This window comes from Astatotilapia calliptera, chromosome 22, assembly GCF_964374335.1.
Source record: "Astatotilapia calliptera chromosome 22, fAstCal68.1, whole genome shotgun sequence".
Taxonomy (NCBI): Eukaryota; Metazoa; Chordata; class Actinopteri; order Cichliformes; family Cichlidae; genus Astatotilapia; species Astatotilapia calliptera.
In genome coordinates this window covers 10864715-10885000 of record NC_137442.1, presented here as the reverse complement: position 1 = coordinate 10885000, position 20286 = coordinate 10864715, and the positions used below count along the sequence as shown (strand labels likewise).

At 39.5% G+C, this 20286-nt stretch overlaps 1 protein-coding gene across 1 annotated transcript; it reads left to right on the top strand.

Annotated features, from left to right (window-relative positions):
- The first annotated feature begins 192 nt into the window (after positions 1–192).
- LOC113015005 (prolyl endopeptidase) lies at positions 193–14306 on the top strand. Its single transcript, XM_026156893.2, has 15 exons — positions 193–528; positions 3254–3328; positions 3437–3570; positions 3680–3810; positions 3925–4134; positions 4233–4354; positions 4810–4915; positions 5655–5846; positions 7581–7778; positions 8173–8276; positions 9370–9506; positions 11369–11463; positions 11574–11705; positions 12384–12540; positions 13725–14306. Exons 1-15 carry the CDS (start codon positions 487–489, stop codon positions 14017–14019), a joined length of 2130 nt encoding a protein of 709 aa, XP_026012678.2. The 5' UTR covers positions 193–486; the 3' UTR covers positions 14020–14306.
- The last annotated feature ends 5980 nt before the right edge of the window (positions 14307–20286 follow it).

Below are 20286 nucleotides of genomic sequence, written 5' to 3'. Positions count from 1 at the left end.
GAGTAGCCTAACTGTATTAAATGCATTTATAGAGCGTTTAGTGATTATTACTTTTGAATCCTAAATAGCAGGAAGCACTGCTTTTATCACAGTTATTCATTTGTATTTGTATTCGTGTCTTCCCTAGATTTCTGTGAAAAGGTTCCTTTCTCTGCTTAGGATACCTTTGCGCATGTTGACGTGCAACAAGTCAAATACGTTTGGTACAACTTGCCAGCGATCGTCGGTAGCCTACAGCTGTGCATGTGTTGCCACATGCCGTGTGACACATCATTTCCTGCGTCAAAAAGCAGATCAGGCCCTTTGCGCAAACCAGAGTAGGGTATAGGTGAAGGGGGGTCATGCTTTCACTTTCACTTTCAAACTCCATTGATTAACTCGAGAGGCTGCATTCGGTTAAACGATTAAAAAAGAAAGAAAGGAAGAGAAAGGCGCCCCAAGTAACATCGCAGAAGAAAGACGACAGACACCCTCGAGCTCGTCGCCATGGCGTTTAAGTACCCGGTAGCCCGAAGAGACGACAGTAAGGTCAGTGTCAAAGTTCTGCGGCGTGCTTTTTTTTTCTCCTTTTTTCTCTTGGTCTGTTTTTCATTCGACGAAATGCTGTGGTGTAAGCCCACGAGCAGGAAAAGCGATACCAGGAAGAGAAAATACACGTATGCGCGGAGGGACAGAAAGGCAATGTTCGAGGAAGCAAAAACAAAACTTTACTGTGTGTAAAGTCCGAAAAGTGAAATATTCTGTGGCTTTAATTTGTCATTTCTCGTATTAGCCGGTGCATTGGAGGTAAAGTAACGCCCACGTGATTGAAAAAAAAAAACGTGCCTGGGGCCGTGGGTGGAAATTAGCTATCGGCTAAATCTGCACATCTCTTAGGAGAATTATTTTTTTTTGTACACGCTCCCTGCCAAATAAATAAAGGCAAATACAAACTAGTTCTTGTTCATGATGGTCATTATATTAGCTCCAAGTACCAAAGTGGCGTTGCATGTTTAGTGAATCATGCAAACGTTGCTTTTAAAGCCACATTGCACTCAATTATAATTCCATATCGATTTAAGTTAATGATACTTTAATACAAGAAAGGTCGTGCCAAACGCTACCAAATGTTTACTTCTCTTGACACACAAAACGTCCCCAGCTTCCCTAGCTGCATTTACAGCCCGAAGTATGTCTTCATTGTGCTTAAAAGTAAAAGTGAAGCCAAAGTACGTCCTGCAGAGCATGCAGCTGACTTGCAGTGGCATTCAATCATTAAACTCAAGTGAACATAGGCTGTATGTACAGGGGTAGAACACCAAGAGATATGCATGGCCTGGTACAGTTGCAAGAAAACGTCCGAAATGAAATAACATCTATCAGATGAACGGTGCACTAGCAAAGATGAACAGAGGTGACAGTAGCCAAAAACGGACAGCCTCAAGTAAAATTAGATGAAGCGCTGTGGCTGAATATGTTTGGAAATTGCTTAGTTACTTGTGACTAAATAAATAAAATACTGCAGCTATAAAAGTTTCAGGTTTATTCTTTAGAATTGTGAGTTATGACATCTATGTCTAGTCATGCATGCATGCATACATGACTAGACATGTATGCATGCATGCGTTGATGGTTCAAAGCTAAACTGAATGTGATGCAAATTTGTTTCGTGTGGGTTTTTGAGTATAAATAAAAACTGACAGGTCCCTCTACTATTTGAAAATTTACCATTCTATAAGCCACAAATGTTTAAAATGACCAGCCGATCCATACCTGTGCCGACGTAAAGGTTGTCTCTAATCTTAGGATGTCTCACACTGCCTCAGGGATCATTCTAAGGTTTATGAGATGTAGGTTTACTACTGTGTTTTACCCGATCTGAACTGGCATGAAGGCACGAAGGCAGGTAGTGAAAAAGCCAGTCAGACTGTTTTTCCAGGAGGACATTAGCTTGGTTGCATTCAGTCAACACTCAGTAAAGAGAGATGGAAAGAAAGGCATGCTGAAAGAAGGAGAGACAGAAAAACGGGCAGAGTGGGCCTAAGGTGCCTAAATGTTAATGTGGTGAGGATTAACCAGTTCTTTGTTGTACGCAAATTTTTCCCAGACTTGAGTCTCGCACTAACAGTACGACATTCGAGAACGTGAAAAATGGCTGTACTTGAAACATCCATCCTAAGTAAAACATTTCACACTGGTTGATCTCAGGCTACTGGTGGTGAATTCGTATTGTTAAAATAAAATATGAGTAGGTTGTGGACAAGAGCTGTTTTGCAATGTCACATTTAGAGTTTGGTCATATTTCCCTCTTAATTCTTAGGAGCCAGTCAGTGGGAGTACATCCCACATACAGAGTCCATGTAACAATCTGATGCCACATGTCTCTGTTGTGTAATGGGAGATGCCAAGAAAAGAGATGGCTTGTGACTGAAGTGAAAAATGTGGTTTTGTATCCTGGTATCGATGTCCTGTCATAGATTTGGACCAGGGGTTTGCTGTAGATGTTAAGAAATATATATAATACCACCACAATGATACTCTAAACTATTTTAAAAGCTTGGTGTGCCACATGTATCTTGTGTAACGTTAAATTAAAACTGCCTAAAAATAACTAACAATGCATTTCAGTATATACATTTGTATAGAAAATTTGTATAAAATGATTCCAATCTACGGTGAAATGGGTTTTTTTCCCCCCCACCTAATGTCCTTGATGTGTGCCATAAACTGGTACTGAAATGAGTTTTTCACCACAAGTCAAAGGCGATGTGGACAACGGGCTGTGCTTTCAGGTCGAAGTGGAAAATGTGACGGGCCTTATTTCTTTGAAGCGTTAATAGTTGTTTTTCATTGACAGAAAACTACTGGAACATTAATTTTTATTTGGATTAGTGGAAATGGGCACATTATGGAAATGCGTATGTGTGTGTGTTTGTGGTTTAAGAGAACTTGCAGTAACTCCAGTCTGCTCACTGGTGCATTAAGGTCGGCCTATCAAAAGTGCTTGGAGTAGTAATCCAAATTCCAGTGCTGATAAGCATCAAGTTGATGAGCCAAAAATTTCTGATACAGTTGACAGTTATGAAGTATGATGCTCTGCAGTTCCAGAGAAAAATGCTTTTCAAAGGAAGTATAAATGAGACAATCCTTTCTGTCAAGAAAATCAGGTTTGAATGCCAAAGATGAGACGCGCTCTTTGTTTATGTGTTTGTATGTTTGTTCTGGCTTATTCCTGTTTGTTCATGTTTAGTTTCTCTGTGCATCTTTGCAACAGGTGGATGATTACCATGGAACTAAAATCAGTGATCCCTATGCATGGCTGGAAGACCCTGATGGTGCAGAAACAATGGTACATGATGATTTTTATTTATTTATTTTTGAAGAATGCTACTGTTGGTTCTTCACCCAAAAAAACCATCTGCATTTCATCCCTTGTCATGTCATTTTTGTTACGCAGGCCTTTGTTGAAGAGCAGAATAAACTCACTATGCCGTACCTGGAGCAGTGCGCCATCCGGGCACAGTTCCATCAGCGGCTGACTGAGGTCTATAATTATCCCAAGTACAGTTGCCCTTACAAAAGGGGGAAGAGGTAATAGCTGAATTTTAATTAATGGTTATTAGCATTTATACTTAAAGCGACAAGCTTGAATTGCAGGACTTAAGTCACAACAATGCTTTCCCTCACCTCACCTTTTCAGATATTTCTACTCTCACAACAAAGGGCTTCAGAACCAGGATGTGCTGTATGTGCAGGACTCTCTCGATGCACCTGCAACTGTATTCTTTGATCCTAATAAGCTTTCTGAAGATGGAACTGTGGCACTGAAAAGTTAGCCAAATTGCAGGACTTGTTATCGATCACAGACATACAGGCAACAGAGATGGAATGATACTAAATTCGCACTGCTAACTTCTAATCTCTTTCATCTCCTTCTCCATTTAGTGGGGCGACTGTCAGAAGAGTGTGAATTTTTTGCTTATGGTTTGAGTAGCAGTGGCTCAGACTGGGTAATGGTGCATTTCATGAAGGCCGATGACCTCAGCCCACTGCCTGACGTTCTGGAAAGGGTTAAATTCAGCTGCTTGGCCTGGACTCATGATGCAAAGGGCATCTTTTATAACTGTTACCCACGCCAGGAAGGAAAAACTGATGGTTAGGAGGAGATATTGTGCAAATAAACAGAAACAACACATTTAACTAATCTAGTTTGAAACGTATTTAGTATTTAACTACTTTGTATTTCGCTGAAGGCACTGAGACCACCAGCAACATGAATCAGAAGCTCTACTACCATGTTATTGGCACCAACCAGTCAGAAGACATTCTGGTAGCAGAGTTCCCTGACCATCCCAAGTGGCACAGTGCAGTGACCGTAAGTCTATAGCTTTCTTGAATCATTAGTGCCCTACCCGGGCATGCTCGAGCAGATGTGTTACCCTTATTGAGTTGGGGTCTGCTAATGGTTCGTTCCTGTTTTAAAAGGAAGAAACCCATTAGACCATTGCAGTGCTTACTCTAAGGAGTTGACACTCTTGTCAGAAAAGAGAAGAATTTGATTGCTACCAAAATTAAATTAGTTTTCTGCAAACTACATGAACCTAATATTGCAAATTGCATTGGATTATAGCATCTTTTGTCCATTTTGGTATTTTAAAACGATTAAAGACCCAGCTATCTCTGTTTTATATGAGTGCGTCTTTTTAGGGGATTCTAAGAGCAAAGATTATACTTTTATGGCAAAGCCTACATTGGCATTTTCATGTCAGCTGCTTCTCAAATTCTCTTTCCCCTCCCTGTGTTGACTTTAAAAAATAATCCTCTTCCCAGATATCAGATGACGGCAGATATGCTGTTTTGTCGATCACTGAAGGCTGTGAGCCTGTCAACCAGCTGTGGTACTGCGACCTAAAGCAGCTCCCCGATGGCATAAAAGGTCTGTGTTAAATACTCATAAACGCAATAACTCATGTGTGTTATGGAGATGTAAGATCACAGGTATATATTTGGTATTCTTATTGCATCACAGTGCAAAATGCTGATCTGGCCATGACAGGTAAATTCAGGTTCATGGTAGTTAGTTTCCTCCCAGCTTTACCTCATTAGCCTGTATTAATTTGTGAATTGCCACAAATTGGGAGTTATTTTGTTGGAGGATAGTGTCTTAAGTGGCATGAAAAAGTTTGTGAAAAGTTTCAGACTTGTATGTAGCATGCAAAGAACATTAAAAATGATTTGAATTGTAAAGAACTGTCAGTTCTTTACAATTCACCCCAAATGAACAAATCATCTTTCATGATAAGTATTTATGAAGCAGTATGGACTGCAGCATGACTCAGTGTCAACATATATAGCTTCTAAGTAGCCCGGGCAGTTTTGTGAAAAATACGCCAGCTTTGTCATTAAGACGTGTCAACGCAGACACGAACTGATGCCTGTGACTCAACCATTAGTGAAGTAAATGTTGAGATTTCAAAATTCAAAATGTGGCCTGTTTTTAGTTGAGGAAAAGAAATCCTCCCACACAGAAGTTGTGAAACCTTCTACTGCAAGCCTGCTATGAAAACTTGTTATTGTTTTTTACAACCCACTGCAAATGAGGGTTTATAAGCTAATACTAGTTCCTAATACTCACTGCTAGTGATAAATATCATTTTATTTATGTACTTCTGCAGGTCTGCTGCCGTGGGTCAAACTTGTGGACAACTTTGAGGCTCAGTACTCTTATGTTACCAATGAGGGAACTGTGTTTACTTTCCGCTCCAACTTGGATGCGCCTCGATACTGTCTCATCAACATAGACATCGAGAAACCAGACAGACAGCACTGGACTACCCTCATACCACAGCATGATAAAGATGTCCTGGGTGAGATAAAATGGAAATGTCATTAAAACATACTGTAATAGAGAATGAATTATGTAGTGGCATGTAGTCTTAGTACATTCCTTTTGTGGAGAACTATCTGCAATGCAGTGTCTGAGAGTTAATAAAAGCAAACTTGCTGCTAAACGCACGACAGCATCTGAAACAGTCCTTAGAAATGTGTGAAGGGTTTATTCATAGAACTGTACTTCCACAATTCACCTCTTAAAATCTTGCAAAATAGTTTTAAGCCGAATTTCTGTCCTGATGTTTCGATGACGGTCCAGCCACAACAATCGGGAACTTGCATGTCTGTCTGTGGTTCAAAACCTTCGTCAGAGGGAACTCTGCTCAAAAAGTGAAACTTGGTCCATAAGCACTTTGTGTTGTAATTTTTTTTTCTTTGTTCGTGTCACTTGAATGACCGTAATTGTACTTGGAGATGAATGAAACATACACAAATGTCCATGTTACCTTTGAGAAGTGCGAACAACACGTCACAACATTTTACTTGTGGTAAAAACGGCTGTATAGCTCTTGGCACACTGGGAAACTACACATGTTAAAGAAAGAGAAAAGAGGAACATAGTTGAAATTTGAACTTGGGCAATACTGGACTGATAAAAATAATAATGTAAATTCTATATTGTTAAAGGAAATTTAAATCACATTTTATGAAGGGCTTACAGTGTTGTATTAAACAACATAATGTTTCAGTTACTGTTGGCAGCTATTGAGTTAAACTTTATAACTAATTCAGGTATTATTAAGAGCAATGAAATTTTCATAAACTGACTGTTCAGGGTTTTTTTTAAATAATGTTACTAAATGAAACCAGTAATACTTTCTTTACTAGTGCAAGTTATTTCCTAAGTAATTACTGGCAATGGTATTGGTTTTTTTTTCTTGGTTTCTGTTTTTTTTTCTTTAAATATTCTTAAATTGCTTTTTTTGCTTGGTGTTGCTTGGGTAAAGTAACACACACTTGTTGCCATGGTGTCAAAAAATGCCATTCACATAAAGGATTGATGGTTTCATTTGATAGTATCTAGTCACTCAGGTTCACCAACCTGTTCAAGACAAAACTGACTGCTCTCCTCTGTAATTTTCTAAGCTGATAAATCGTTGTGGTCTCTGTAGCATTCCAGTTTAACTACATGCCCAACATCACAGTTTTGTTATTACCAAAACACTCCCAAATGTAGCCTAATTGTGATCCTTGTACTTTGTATAATATAATAGCGCTAGGATTAAATATAAAGTCACCGTTTCAACATTTAACAGTTTGTCTTGAAAAGGACAAAATGCCGTGCATGGAACTGTAGTTATCGCATATAATGTACGTAGATACTACCACAGCTATCTTAACATCTGTAGGCTGTTGGGACTTTATTAGGGACAGAACATGGATTTATAGTTTATTCCTGCAGTTATTCTGCCCTTTGCACATGTAGTTATGCATTAATTACAAAACTTAACTGAAAAACTATTTTTATATATTCATGTTGAAAAGTGTTTATGCCTTATACTTGAGTAATCATGGGATTACTCCTTATTGCTGAGATCATTGTCAGGAATCGACAGGAGGAGGAAGTATAAATAGTGTGATGTAGAAAGGAAAACAAAGACAGAAATACAGTGCCGCGCTTGGATACATTGTTTTTGACAACCCCCCCCCCCCCCCCCCCCCCCCCCCCCAAGACATTTTGCATTACTTCCTCCTTTATTTTCCTGCAGGCTTTGTGTCTTGTGTGAACCAGCACCATCTGTTGGTCAACTATGTCCATGATGTGAAGGATATCCTGCAAGTATACGAGTTGTCTACAGGCCGGCTTGTCAGAGACCTGCCACTGGATGTGGGCACTGTGGCCGGAGTGAGCTGCAAGAAGAAACACTCTGAGTTCTTCTACAAGTTTACCTCCTTTACTACACCAGGCAATTCCAGTTTTTATATACTTGAGTTTTTCCATGAATATGAACCACATAAAATACACTTCTTATTCCATGCAAAAAAGAATATACAAATATTATTGCAATTACTTCTCCAAAAACTCAATAAAGTAACTGTATGTGACCAAGGCACGTATTTAACAGATTAAATGCTTTCTGATGTGCAGCTGTTTGCTATTGTTATTACAACAGAGGATTAATTGCAACATAAAATACTCGTATAATTAGCCTATTTTACTAAAGTTGCAGATCATGTCTTTTGAAATGGAATTAATTTGCATGATATAATCAGAATTTCTTAATAACATGACCATATATTTAACTATTTAAATGCAACCAGTCACACTGGAAGTCTAACTTTGATTTCTGCTGTATCCAGGTATCATTTACCACTGTGACCTGAGTGAGCCAAACCCAGAACCCAAAGTCTTCAGAGAGGTGGAGGTAAAGGGTATCAAAAATGAAGACATTGAGACCAGACAGGTAATATCACTCTTTCTGGTCATCTGCTTAATTTCAGTAGAACATACTGTAATGTTATGTATTTTAACAGTACTTTTAATATTCAGAGTCATGATGTTGCTGCTTTAGAAATTTGACTTTGGGATCTAGCTTTTATTTCATGCTATTTACATGACCCCACGCTTTATCATTTTATACAAAGAGCTATTTTAATGCTTCTTTTGAGATATGCAAATACAAGTTAATGACTTACTGACAGTGGTAAATTGTGAATTGCCCAGACAAATAAAAGCCTTTAAGTTTGCAATCGGTGCTAGATGGCCAACACAAGAACCAAAGAACTGACTCTGGCACCTTATCTGTAATAATAAGAGACAACAACAAAAAAAGCAGAAATGGGAAACTTCACACAGGAAATGTACATTCAACTTAGAGGAGTGTGAAAAGTTTAGAAAAAAAAAGAAACCATTGATGGACTAAATAAGGACGGGGGCTGAATGACTACAGAAAATGACTGCAGCTAAAAAAAAAAAAAAAAAAAAAAGAGTCTTTAGGCCTGCGAAGAAGAATCCCAGCATAGCAGGAGTCTAGAAACCCTTGAAAAATTAAGTTTCTTACTCAAAGTTTTATAGTCACAGTGTACTATAAGACTTGTTCTATTGACTATAAGTCACCTATGTTGACTAATATACAGCAGGAGCTGGGAGAGTGGAATTTAAAAGCACTTCCTTACAGAATACAAAGCATTTCAACACGTCAGTGGATCATGGACTCAATATAGGCATTTCAGAGCTAATATATATCACACTCATTTTACATGTGACAGTACATGGATGTACTCTTTGGTGTTGTATTAAAGAAGCGTGTCTGCATATTTAGGGTCTCTGAGGCCTAAACGTCCCCATTACTTTATTTGTATTGATTTCTAAACATTTGTCATTTTGAGGCATAGTTGTTATGAATTGTCACATCTACTGTTTGAATACACACGATGCAGAATTAGCAGAATTCTGTTCACCATGGTTGAGGAAGTCACAAATAATATATCAAAAAGAAAAGAAGCCGTTGGTTGACACATGTCAGATCAAATAATGCATTTTTCTCTACGTACCAGGTGTTCTATCCAAGTAAAGATGGAACCAAGATCCCTATGTTCTTAGTACATGCTAAGGCCATTCAGAAAGATGAGAGTAATCCTGTTTTACTTTATGGATATGGAGGCTTTGAGAACTCCATACAACCATACTTTAAGTAAGTATGACTCTGCTGTCAAAGCTGTCTTCTTTTAATGTACTTTTCCTAGTACTTCAGAACAGTGTGATCAATGATGGTAGGTACTATAATAGTGGAAAAACAAGGTTAAATACAATAACCCATAATGATGGTCCTGCTAAATAATTCCAGTGCTCTTAAACTGAATGAACCCTGATTCATTCATTCATAATTTAACAGTGAAAATTCAACTTTTTTGTAAGCTGGAGATTTTAAATTAATAAGAAGACAAGACACCCTCTCAGTTCAAGGTTTTTGCCCATCTGGACATGATTTCTATTATTCTGTCTTGTCATTTGCTATTTAACAAAAATTAAGCCAAAATACAGAAATTTTATGTGGAAAGCTTTATGATTCAGTAGTTTGCACAACAACTTTTACCAGGAACAACTTGAAGTCTAACCTTTCTGTAGGACTTTATCAGTGTTTATCAGTGTCTCACATCATTGTGGAGGAATTTTGCCTCATTCTTCTTTACAACATTGTTTCAGTTCGTTGAGGTTTGAGGAATTTCATTTACGCACAACTCCGAAAAGGTCCTAGCATATGAGGCTATACAGGCACAGCATTTCAGTCAGGTTTCTTCATGTAGATTTGCTGGTGCTCTTGAGGTCAGAAGGGTCGTGCCATACATTGTTCAGAGAAATTGCAATAAAAATTCCATAGTTAAATTTCAGACTCGGCAAGGCCTCAGTTAGCCAATTATGTATTAAGGCTCATGATATTAGAATTAGAAAGAGAATGGAAAAGCAGAGATTGCTTAGAAGACACAGATCAATCATCCAAAGGTGATTTTGAAAGTCTTTGTATGTGCATTTTGGCCTTACCTTTTGTTAGATAAATAATGGCAGGGTGTAATATCATTTGTTGTTGTTCATTTACCTAATTTTATAACCTAAGGGCCAGATGATTTTATTATGTCCTGATAAGGAAAACCTTAGAATTTGAAGAGGTTGTATTTTTTTTATTTTTATGACTATATTACATCCATCAGTGAGCTTTTATTACACCTGGTTGGATTCATCTCTGGAGGAAAGAGTACTGATGAGGTTGGATTCTCTGTAAGTGACTGGGTGTGGATGTATGCATTAGTATTTCTTGAGAAACGCTCTGTGTATTCAGTGCTAATGAAAAAGAAACTGCTTAGATATGTGTACTGTTGTAAAGCCAGTCACATCTAAATAAACCGCATTGTGAAGTTAAGTGTCATACTGCCAATAACACTACTTCTGCATTTTGTTTTCTAAATACCATGCTTGTTACGTGGCATAAGCTTGTGATTTTGTGAAGGCCTTTCTAGAAGAAAGTGTTGGTTTTTTTAGCAGTATTTTGACACCACTTTCTAAATGAATGGGGAAACGGTGCTAACTTGAATGTCAGTGATATAAAAACAGCATGACTAATTAAATATAATAGGAATAATCAAAAATCTCCAAAAAGAAGCTTAAAAAACTTGTCCTTGTCATGTAACTTTGTATAATCCTTTACAACTTCATGAAAGAGTCAATCTGGAGTGCTGACACGATCAGTGTCACCAGAACAGTGAACTAATGGCATACTAATGCATATTATGCATATAGTTAGCAAGGACAATGAACTTACTACGATAGGGAGATATGTTTCTCATCATATAATTGAAACTGTTGTGTATTCAGCAGTGCAACAATACAGTCTATTTATTATTTTCTAGTTCGAGGGTTGATTGGCTCTTCAGGGGCAGGGATGGGACCAACGCTACCTTTATCTTTAAATGCTTTTTCTATAGACTTCTAGTCAGTATTCTTTAAGTACAATGTGCTCTTATAACATTTCTGTCTTTATTCTCTCTCGTATGTGGTCAGTGTTGCCTCTCTGCTCTTTGTGAAACACCTCGGAGGCGTGCTAGCAGTGGCTAACATCAGAGGGGGTGGCGAGTATGGCCTCACCTGGCACAAAGGTACAAAAAGACATGGACATAAGTAGTATGTAAGCAAGTAATTGTGTGGGTTTTTTTTTTTTTTTTTTTTCGGAATTGACACGACTACTTCTGCTGTGTATTGTTTGTAGCTGGCAGTTTGGCGAACAAGCAGAACTGCTTTGATGACTTCCAGTGTGCAGCACAGTACCTGATCCAGGAGAAGTACACTAAAGCAAGCCTCATTGCTATCAATGGAGCCTCTAATGGAGGGCTGCTAGTGGGTAAGTACAGGATCAACTGTGTGTGTCTGTGCTTTATGTTTTTTAGTGGGATAGCTGCTGAAAAGGCCAGAGGGAGTTTTAAAAGTATACCTGGGAAACCATTATGCAACAGTCCACTGCCTGCACGTTCAGATTGGGAAGCTGTGTGAACCTTGCTCGTTATTTTTATAGCTGAAATTAGCCAATGGAACTGTACCTCTACTTCCTCCCCAATTTACCAGATGAGCTCCCTCTTCTCTGTGATTTAACCCATGAGACCCGTAACAGTCCAGTACAGGTTCATGTTTTCACATTTATTACTAATGCCACAAAAAAAGGGGGGGGGGGGGGGGGGCAAAAACACTATGATATTGGCCTCAGCTGCATCCACATCAGTGCTTCGTGTTCTTTTATAGTACTTCTTTGTCATAATTGCTAATGTCAAGTTCATCTAACAGTAGTTAGCTGCTTAGCTTCAATTAATTTCGCTATTAAACACCACATTAGACAGTGCTTAGTCACATCATTTACCAAAGGCTGGCTGCCATATGGCATCGCACAAACCCGACTAATGCCTGCTTCCCTGGTGTGTAAATAGCCATTTAGAAGTGACTGTGTCCTACAGTGTGAAGTAATTGAGATGCATGTGTGTTTGTAAGCAAACAGAATGTGCAGTACTAATTCTGGGTCTACACACAGCGGCATGCATGATTCAACGTCCAGACCTGTTTGGCTGTGTTGTAGCTGAAGTGGGCGTTATGGATATGCTGAAATTCCACAAATTCACCATCGGCCACGCTTGGACAACTGATTACGGCTGTTCTGACGATCCGGAGCAGTTCAAGTGGCTCATCAAGTATGGAAAAACACACACTGAACAAACAGCTAAAGTACACATCCATGATGGTGTTTTATATGTATGTACGCGCGCATACTTATGTCTCCACTGCGATGACTGATCGCATTATTTAAAAACTAGCAAAAAATAAATAAATCTACGGTCGGTTGGGAGAACTTACTTCTGAGTATGTAATACTTAAGCTGAGTGACATCTTAATATAATGTGCCAAAGTAGTTTTTTTCTGAAAGTGAGGTGTACTTGTACATATTATTATTATTACATGTCAGAATACAGAGACGATGATGGTTTTTGTTTCGTTTCCATGCTTCAAATGGCTACAGCAAGACTTTTGATGTCTTTTGAAGTCTTTAAATGCAACGTGACACTAAAAGTCTTGGTGACCTACTGCCTGATAAACCTTAACACTGTTCTTGACCACACAGACTTTGAAAACCACAGCACATGTCCACAGCAAAGCCTTAAATTAACAGAAATAAACTGTATATCACAATACAGAGCAAGTTAGAGTAAGAAAAGTCAGGTACACAGATTAAAATAAGTATATAGATAACTCTCAACCTAACCAAGTAAAATGTACCAAAGTTTAAAGTATCACTTTCTATAATTGTGATCATTACTGTTCCTTTGATTAGTTTAAATATTTTTAGAATTACAAATATGAGTATAAGTGTGAAAACGGCAGTAAATGGTAACATCGAGCTGCGTTGTCTGAATTTGAACCAGGTTTCAGTAAAGTTGGTTGAGTGAGATTCACTGCATGTTCTCATCCAAATGGCACTTTTGCTTTCCATGATTTTTTTTTTCTCTTGTCTATCACCAAAAAAGCTTTTTAAGGGAGACTTTTGTTTTAATGATGGATTTTTGTTTTGATAAAGCTTTTGATGTTTTTTGTTAATCAACAGATGGATCGTCTGATAGCTCCCTTTTTGTGTGTTCCTTATTCTGACTCACGACTGAAGAATCTCTGCATGTTGTTGTGAATTCACGTCAGGTCTTGTTTTCAGTAATCTGAAAGTCGAGTCGCAGTGCTGCACTTGCCCGCATAACCTGAAAGATCACAGCCGAACAACTGAATAGCAAATGAAAGTTTTCAAATATCTCTTATGATCTTTGTTCTCTCTGTTAAGAGACTCCCCTCACATTTTCCTTCCTTTTGATCTTTGTCATCCTCTCTCCAGGTATTCTCCTCTCCATAATTTGCCGCACCTACCTTACTCAGGCCCTCCTTACCCTGCTGTCCTGCTTCTGACAGCAGATCATGACGACCGTGTGGTACCTTTGCACACACTGAAGTTCTGTGCTACCTTGCAGTATGGGGTTGGCAGCAGCTCTGTGCAGCGTCAGCCTCTGATGGTCAGGGTGGACACCCGTAGTGGGCACGGTGCAGGGAAACCTACTGCCAAGGCCATCTTGGAGGACACGCACATCATGTCCTTTATCGCCGAGACACTAGGCCTTAAATGGAGGGAATGATGAGAACATGACAGTAAAAGGGAAGTAAAACATATATTCAGCAGTCGAGGCTTTTCTTAGGGATGAATCATTTCTACTTTTATACTTTGGTATGCATACTCTCGAATAAAAATAAGAATACATCTGTTTAAACAAAGTCCGGCTACAACTAAAGCAATGAATTAGAGAAGTGTAAGAAATAAATTTTAGAAATTAAGTCCACAGACTTTTTTAAACATACACTGTAACTTTGTGAATGACTTGAATTGGATGGAAGCATTTTCAATAAAACCTTTACTGCATTATAATCCATGGTGTCTGTCAAATCTTATTGTCTTCTACAATAGACCTAATGAGAAATGACATGTAAGTCATAATGAAAGAGCAGCTCAAAAGTCTATAACTTTATAATAAAAGTGCAATAGTGTAAAAATAATGTTTTACAATTATTGGAATTTTTTTTTTTTTTACCAAAACAACAGAAGTACTGTTACCAAAATCATAGCAAAAGTGTCACTGTGGCATATGAACAGCTGTGGGAATGTCTTCATCAGTAGGAAAAGCTGTAAAACTTGAGAAAATACAATTAAAAAGCCCCACATCTTTTGTTCTCAGTCACCCCTGATCTAAAGGGTTGCTTTTTGTCACTTTTCAGTAGTTATTACTTTATGGTGTAGTTCTTTCATCTACCACCAAGTAGCAGTATGGGACTGCAAAAGCTCACTTCAACCCCTTCTAACGCCTCTTGGTCAAAGGCTAGTCGGGTATCAGTGCATTAAGCCGCTTTTTTGATAGGATTTGTAGAATTAAAAATTGAAAAAACAACTAGCAAGATGAAATCCACTAAATCACTTATTTATTTATTTATTTATTTATTTATTTATTTATTTATTTATTTTTATGCTGATTACTCTGGCTGGAGATTGGATCAAATTGCTGGTGAATAAAGACGGGCATGATGGATCTCTAAACACAGTAAAAAAAACAAACAAACCAATACACAAGCATGAGGACAAATGGTAATGAACTTGTAAGGGGAGAGGGAGGTGCTAGAAATGTGTGGAAGCCTTTAAAGTATTTGCACAAAAGTTGAGAGATGGAGAGCGATGATAGACGGAGACAGTGAGTGGCAACAGAGAACTGCAGACTGACTGAAAGTGCACTTATGCGAGTCTCGGCGGGTAGTGAGACATATGGGTGTTTAAACTGTCATAAAGAGAGATGGAAGCTCTCCGGCAGCTAACCACAGAGAGTGAGCGAAGTTGTCTGTTCGGTCACTCAGAGTTTAATCTCGGCTCAGTGGGAAGTTCTGATTTCGTCAGACTGAACCCTGGGCCTTATCTAAGTACCTCTCGGTGGAGAGATACGGTGGGAAAAGGAGAGGGGGAGCAGAGAAGGCAGCAGGAGGAGGATTTGCAGACAATGACTCTGCCACAGGGGCAAAGTGGATGAATGTAGCTAGGAAAGACAAAGGCAGTAATAAGCTGGACATATGAGAGACGGAGTGAGGGGTTTAAGATCACGCAGCAAAGAGGCTGTGATGCTCTTCTCTCAGGAGTGTCCCTCAGGACCGGACAAGCTTTTGCTGCTTCATTTCTCTCATTCACCCACCCGTCACCTCTTGAGCTCCCTCTTCCTTCTCACTGTACTCACATTCACACATGTACAAGCGCACACAGCCTTCACATCTCATTTTCTCTGGAGAAACGCAAGCTTTTACAAACAAATGCCTCATCGCCTCACAGCTTCTCTCCTTTCCCCCCCGTCTCACACACTCGCAGGTCCCTGCTCTGTCCTCCATTTGTTTACTTTACTCCCTCCATAATGCAGGGATTAATTTCTCAAAGCCGATTTGAGCTGCGGCACGCTTCAGCAAAGAGCGGAGAGCAGAACTTTTGTGCTGGGGGAAGTTTCCCCTTCACACTAGCTTAGAGGTGGACTGCTCTCCCCTTTATGCCGCTTGCTTTAATCTTCACACGGAGCGGTGAGAGTGAGGGATAGAGGGAGGACAAGAAGGGGAGAGGGCTCTCAACACGCAGCTGGGAATCACTAATGTCTTTACAGAGGTGTTGTCTGCTTTCCCATGTGCCTCTTTGAATCCTTTTGCTTCCTTTGCTATTTCTCTGGCATTTCCTCCTCTTACATTTCTGGACTCTTTTTTTTCTTTTTTGTTAAATGAGTTTTTGTTCTTTGATTTTCAGTTGCAAAAGTCATTTTTTTTTACTAAAAGGTTTGTCGTACTGGCAAAAGACTGGCTGGGAATAACCTCCATAGTACTGAGAGATTGACCTGAATCCTTTTTTTTTCACCGATGTGTGAATAATTTCCTCATAATTGAATATGTCTTTAAATTGCATGTTTAACCAGTAGTATTAAACCCAAAAATACAACTGCAACTCATTTTTGCAACTAATTGTTGTTGTTATTGGTTATGCTAAGAACTGTGGATGTTGTTTTTCACCTCATGCATGTGGACTTCTGAAGATCTTCTTTGCTCTCCCTACAGAGCCCCTTCAAGTCTGCATATGCAGTATATAGCAATCATGTGGCTTTAGTGCTCTACCATGTTTTTTGTATCTGCAGTCAAGCAGTCCACAAGTGATATGAATAACATAAAAATGTCTAGCGGTGTCCATCTGTGCCTTGCTGCCACACTGACTGTATCCCTCCGATCATACATTGACCCCAGCTAGCAGGTCTGGCTTGGTACTTCTGTCGTCTCTCGCTTAAGTGGAGATGTGCTGATGAGCTGTCACGGTGTCCCAAATAATGGGGAAGGCCAGCTGAACTTATGTAGTCCCATATTTCAAGCAGAGCTGGACCACTTTAACTTTTGGGTTCCCTACATCCCAGAAGACAATGGGCAAGATTCCAGTGGCTTAGCTCTGTTTCCAGTTAGGCGCATTGAAGTCTGATAATGAGCGATCGAGAGCCCCTTGTTTGCTGCTTTCACTGTTCCCATTGCATCTGTGAGCCCTGCTGGATCAGCTCTTTCTGTCAATGTTGTAGTCATTTGGCCATCACTAAGTAGTTGGCAGATTTTAGAGACACTTCTGTCCTGACAGAGCACTCGGCACCTGCTCACAGCCCCTTAGGCAGGGACATTTATGATCAGGAGCCACAGGTCAGACATCCCTTCCCCGCTGTGGCTTGACTGCACAGAGCTCTGGCCATTCATAGAGGCACCACATAGAGTGGTGTTGACATCTTACCCAAGGATTTATTCAGATTGGCACAGCTTCTCTCCCAATAAAACCTTTTTCAAAGCACACAAAAGTAGGAGTGGATTTCTCTCGCCCTGGTTGTTCCCAGTCATATTACATATGCTGACAGAAAAACCATGGTAGCTCTGTTCGTGCTATCACAGCTAGACAGGGCACGCGAATCAGTGGGAGTGTCTGTAGATGTTAGGCTACCCTAAAAATGGTACCCAAGGGGAAGTACTTCTGTTTATGCCTGTTAAGTGCTCCAAGTTAATGTATTGATTTTCAGCACTGGTGCATGTAGGGAGGCTCAGACTCCATATCACGCCATCTGTCTCCAGTGCTGTCCGACCTCCAAATATTCGTACCAAAAGAGCTAGCTCCAGCTATGATTGCCTTGTATGCTGCTGCTGTCTTATCTTGTCATGAAGGCTTAAAGAGATTTCAGTTTTTGTGCATCCTTTGTTAACTGCCTTTTGAAAGGAGTCACACAACTAAGACCTGTCTTTGGCATCACAGTGTGATATATCGATGGTGCTGCGCATCACAGTTTGAGCCAACAGTCAAAATGTCTTTCAAAAGGCTGTCTCTGAAAACTGTTGCTCTTAGCTTTACCTTAAACAGTGTTATGCATGTTATCAGCCCCACTATCTTGTCTTGTAATTAGTGAAGACACGGTGGGACCACAGCCACTTTACAACCAAGCTCCATTTTTACACCTCAAACAACTTTTCTAGGTTGAAGGTTAACTAGAAGGCCATTTTTGTTCCCCTGGCTCAGAACAATGAAGCAGCTGAGCAATCTCTCTGCCCAGTCCTCTGTCTCATTATGTTTTGTGCACCACTAACACGAGGCAGATGCAGCAACTGTTTGTCCACCTCAGAAGACTCTCATAAGCTATTTCTCTGTCAAAACAGCATTTGGCTCACTGGCTGTGTAATGCTTGCACGCAAGTATACATAACAGCAGGTGCAGAGCCTCTGCAAGACACTCATACTCGCGCCACAGGAGCCATATTCTCGTCCACAGCTCTCCTCAGAGGGACTGCGGTAGCAGACATCGGCACAGCAGCATCTTAGGCCTCTTCGTGCCCCTTCATCCATTCGCCTCTGCACCATGTGTCTGAGTCATCCCTGAGATGATGTTTTTTTTTTTTAAATGGTAAATGACCATGATGTACCCATTCCTCAGCACTATAGTTCTTCTAGTAGTATGCAGCTTTTCTTTCTGAAGTTTAATTTGAAAAGAAAGTCTGCCATAGGAGGACCAAAAACTGTATTTCAATTCACTATTACTTATAAAGTTATTCAAAATAAACTTTATGCTTGACTTGAGCGTCGGTGTGATGGCTTTCAGATCGTGCAATCTGCATTTTGAATTTTGAAACATGATATTCATCAGTCTCTCTGAAGAATTGCTGTCCAACTCCCTGTCCCAGTCTCATTTACAGTGAATAAACAGGCAAATCTGATTGAAGATTTACTCTCAAACCGTGAGAAGCCTGATAAAACACAGACTAACACAACTCCCCCTTTGCCACCGAAGCGATGTACTGTTGGGTATGTTGTTTGCATACTAAAGCATCACACTCAAAGTAATAGCATTTATTATATTGTATTGCAAGGGGACAGAAAGAAGATAGCAGATGATTATGCCCGCTATTTGGTTCATTTAGCAAGAGTAAAGCTGCTAAGATAGCTTGTGACCCAGAGAAGGCAGGAGTTAACTCTCAAAGGCTATTAGGATTTCATAATTTACATTATGTAGATAAGAGCCAGCAAAATATCTCTTCTGCTATATTTTGTTATTGTGCCCAAATATAGAAGTCTGCTTAGAATTTATGAACTTGAAGAACTTTCAATACTTGAAAAGTTTTTTTCTTTTCATATTTTGTCCATAAATGTGAAAAATATTTCTTTAAATCAACCACTTATGCTCTGTTTTTCAGCCTTATAAAAGAGTTTTGATGAGGAAAACATCTTGAATGCAAGCTATGATAAGCCTCCAATAATGAATTATCCAAATCCCGTGTTATTGCAGCAGGAGTTCAAATCCATTTAGCACGGGTCTGCGAGACAGCATCCGGAGGAGGTGATGTTTGGTTGTGTAGGAGGTTTACAAAGCTTCAGTCAGCGATGGCTCAGAGATGAAACTCATTCAATCTCAGACTCCTATCCTCAGCTCCAATAAGACTTTAATATAAAAGGTATGGATTGGTACTGCAACTTTATGAGCTAAATAAAAAGATCATATTCTCTAATGAATGCCGATGAACTCTCAACGCACTGGCAGCACATTTGCACACAGTTAATATGCACATGCATGCAGTATTGTGCACACGCTGACCCTTGCATGCAGGCACTGAAACACATTCCACCACACTCCCCCCTGCACACCCACACAGTTGCCTACAGCAATCCTACACAGAGTTAATTTGCATTTACAATTATTTCCCATACGCTCGGTGCTGGTCTAAAGGTGGGTGTTACATGATAAAGCAGTAAGTAATATAACCTCAGTCCTCAGAGAGACTTCACAGACATGGTGTGGTAATGCTGAGAAAGTGCAAGAGAAAATTGGGAATAGAAATAGCTAGAGGATGTAACCAAAAGCTGAAGTTTATTGTAAGTGGATACGAGGTATTAACCTCATAAGAGAAGAGTAAACAAATAAGTACGAGATGTCCTTAAGGTTGGAGAAGGTTAAAGAAATAAATGTGTTTTCAGGGCCTTTTTTTACTTCATTCTGAAGTAATTCTTTCTTACATGAGAAATAACATTTATGGAAACAATCTTAAAGTATCGTAAAGGAAATTAAAGATGGTCAAACATTGCTACACAGCACCACCTGGTGGACACACTTCACAACTGACTTTTAAATTAAAACAATCTGCATGTAAAGTTTTTTTCTTTCTTCTTGTTTGAAGTTTGACTGTCTATTTTCCATTCCCCAGCAAGGGCCACGACCTTAAATACGACACAAAAACATGTATTGATAATGAAGCATCGAGCTAGGCTTAAGGTTACAGTTGAGACGAGAAGGAAGGGAAAGGATGCCATTGAACTGGTAACCTAGTGCCATTTGC

Coding starts and splice junctions, on each gene's coding strand:
- LOC113015005 (XM_026156893.2), top strand. CDS start 487: ATGGCGTTTAAGTACCCGGTAGCCCGAAGAGACGACAGTAAG. Junction 3,811..3,924: donor TGGAACTGTGGCACTGAAAA/GTTAGCCAAATT, acceptor TTCTCCATTTAG/TGGGGCGACTGTCAGAAGAG. Junction 7,779..8,172: donor TACCTCCTTTACTACACCAG/GCAATTCCAGTT, acceptor TGCTGTATCCAG/GTATCATTTACCACTGTGAC.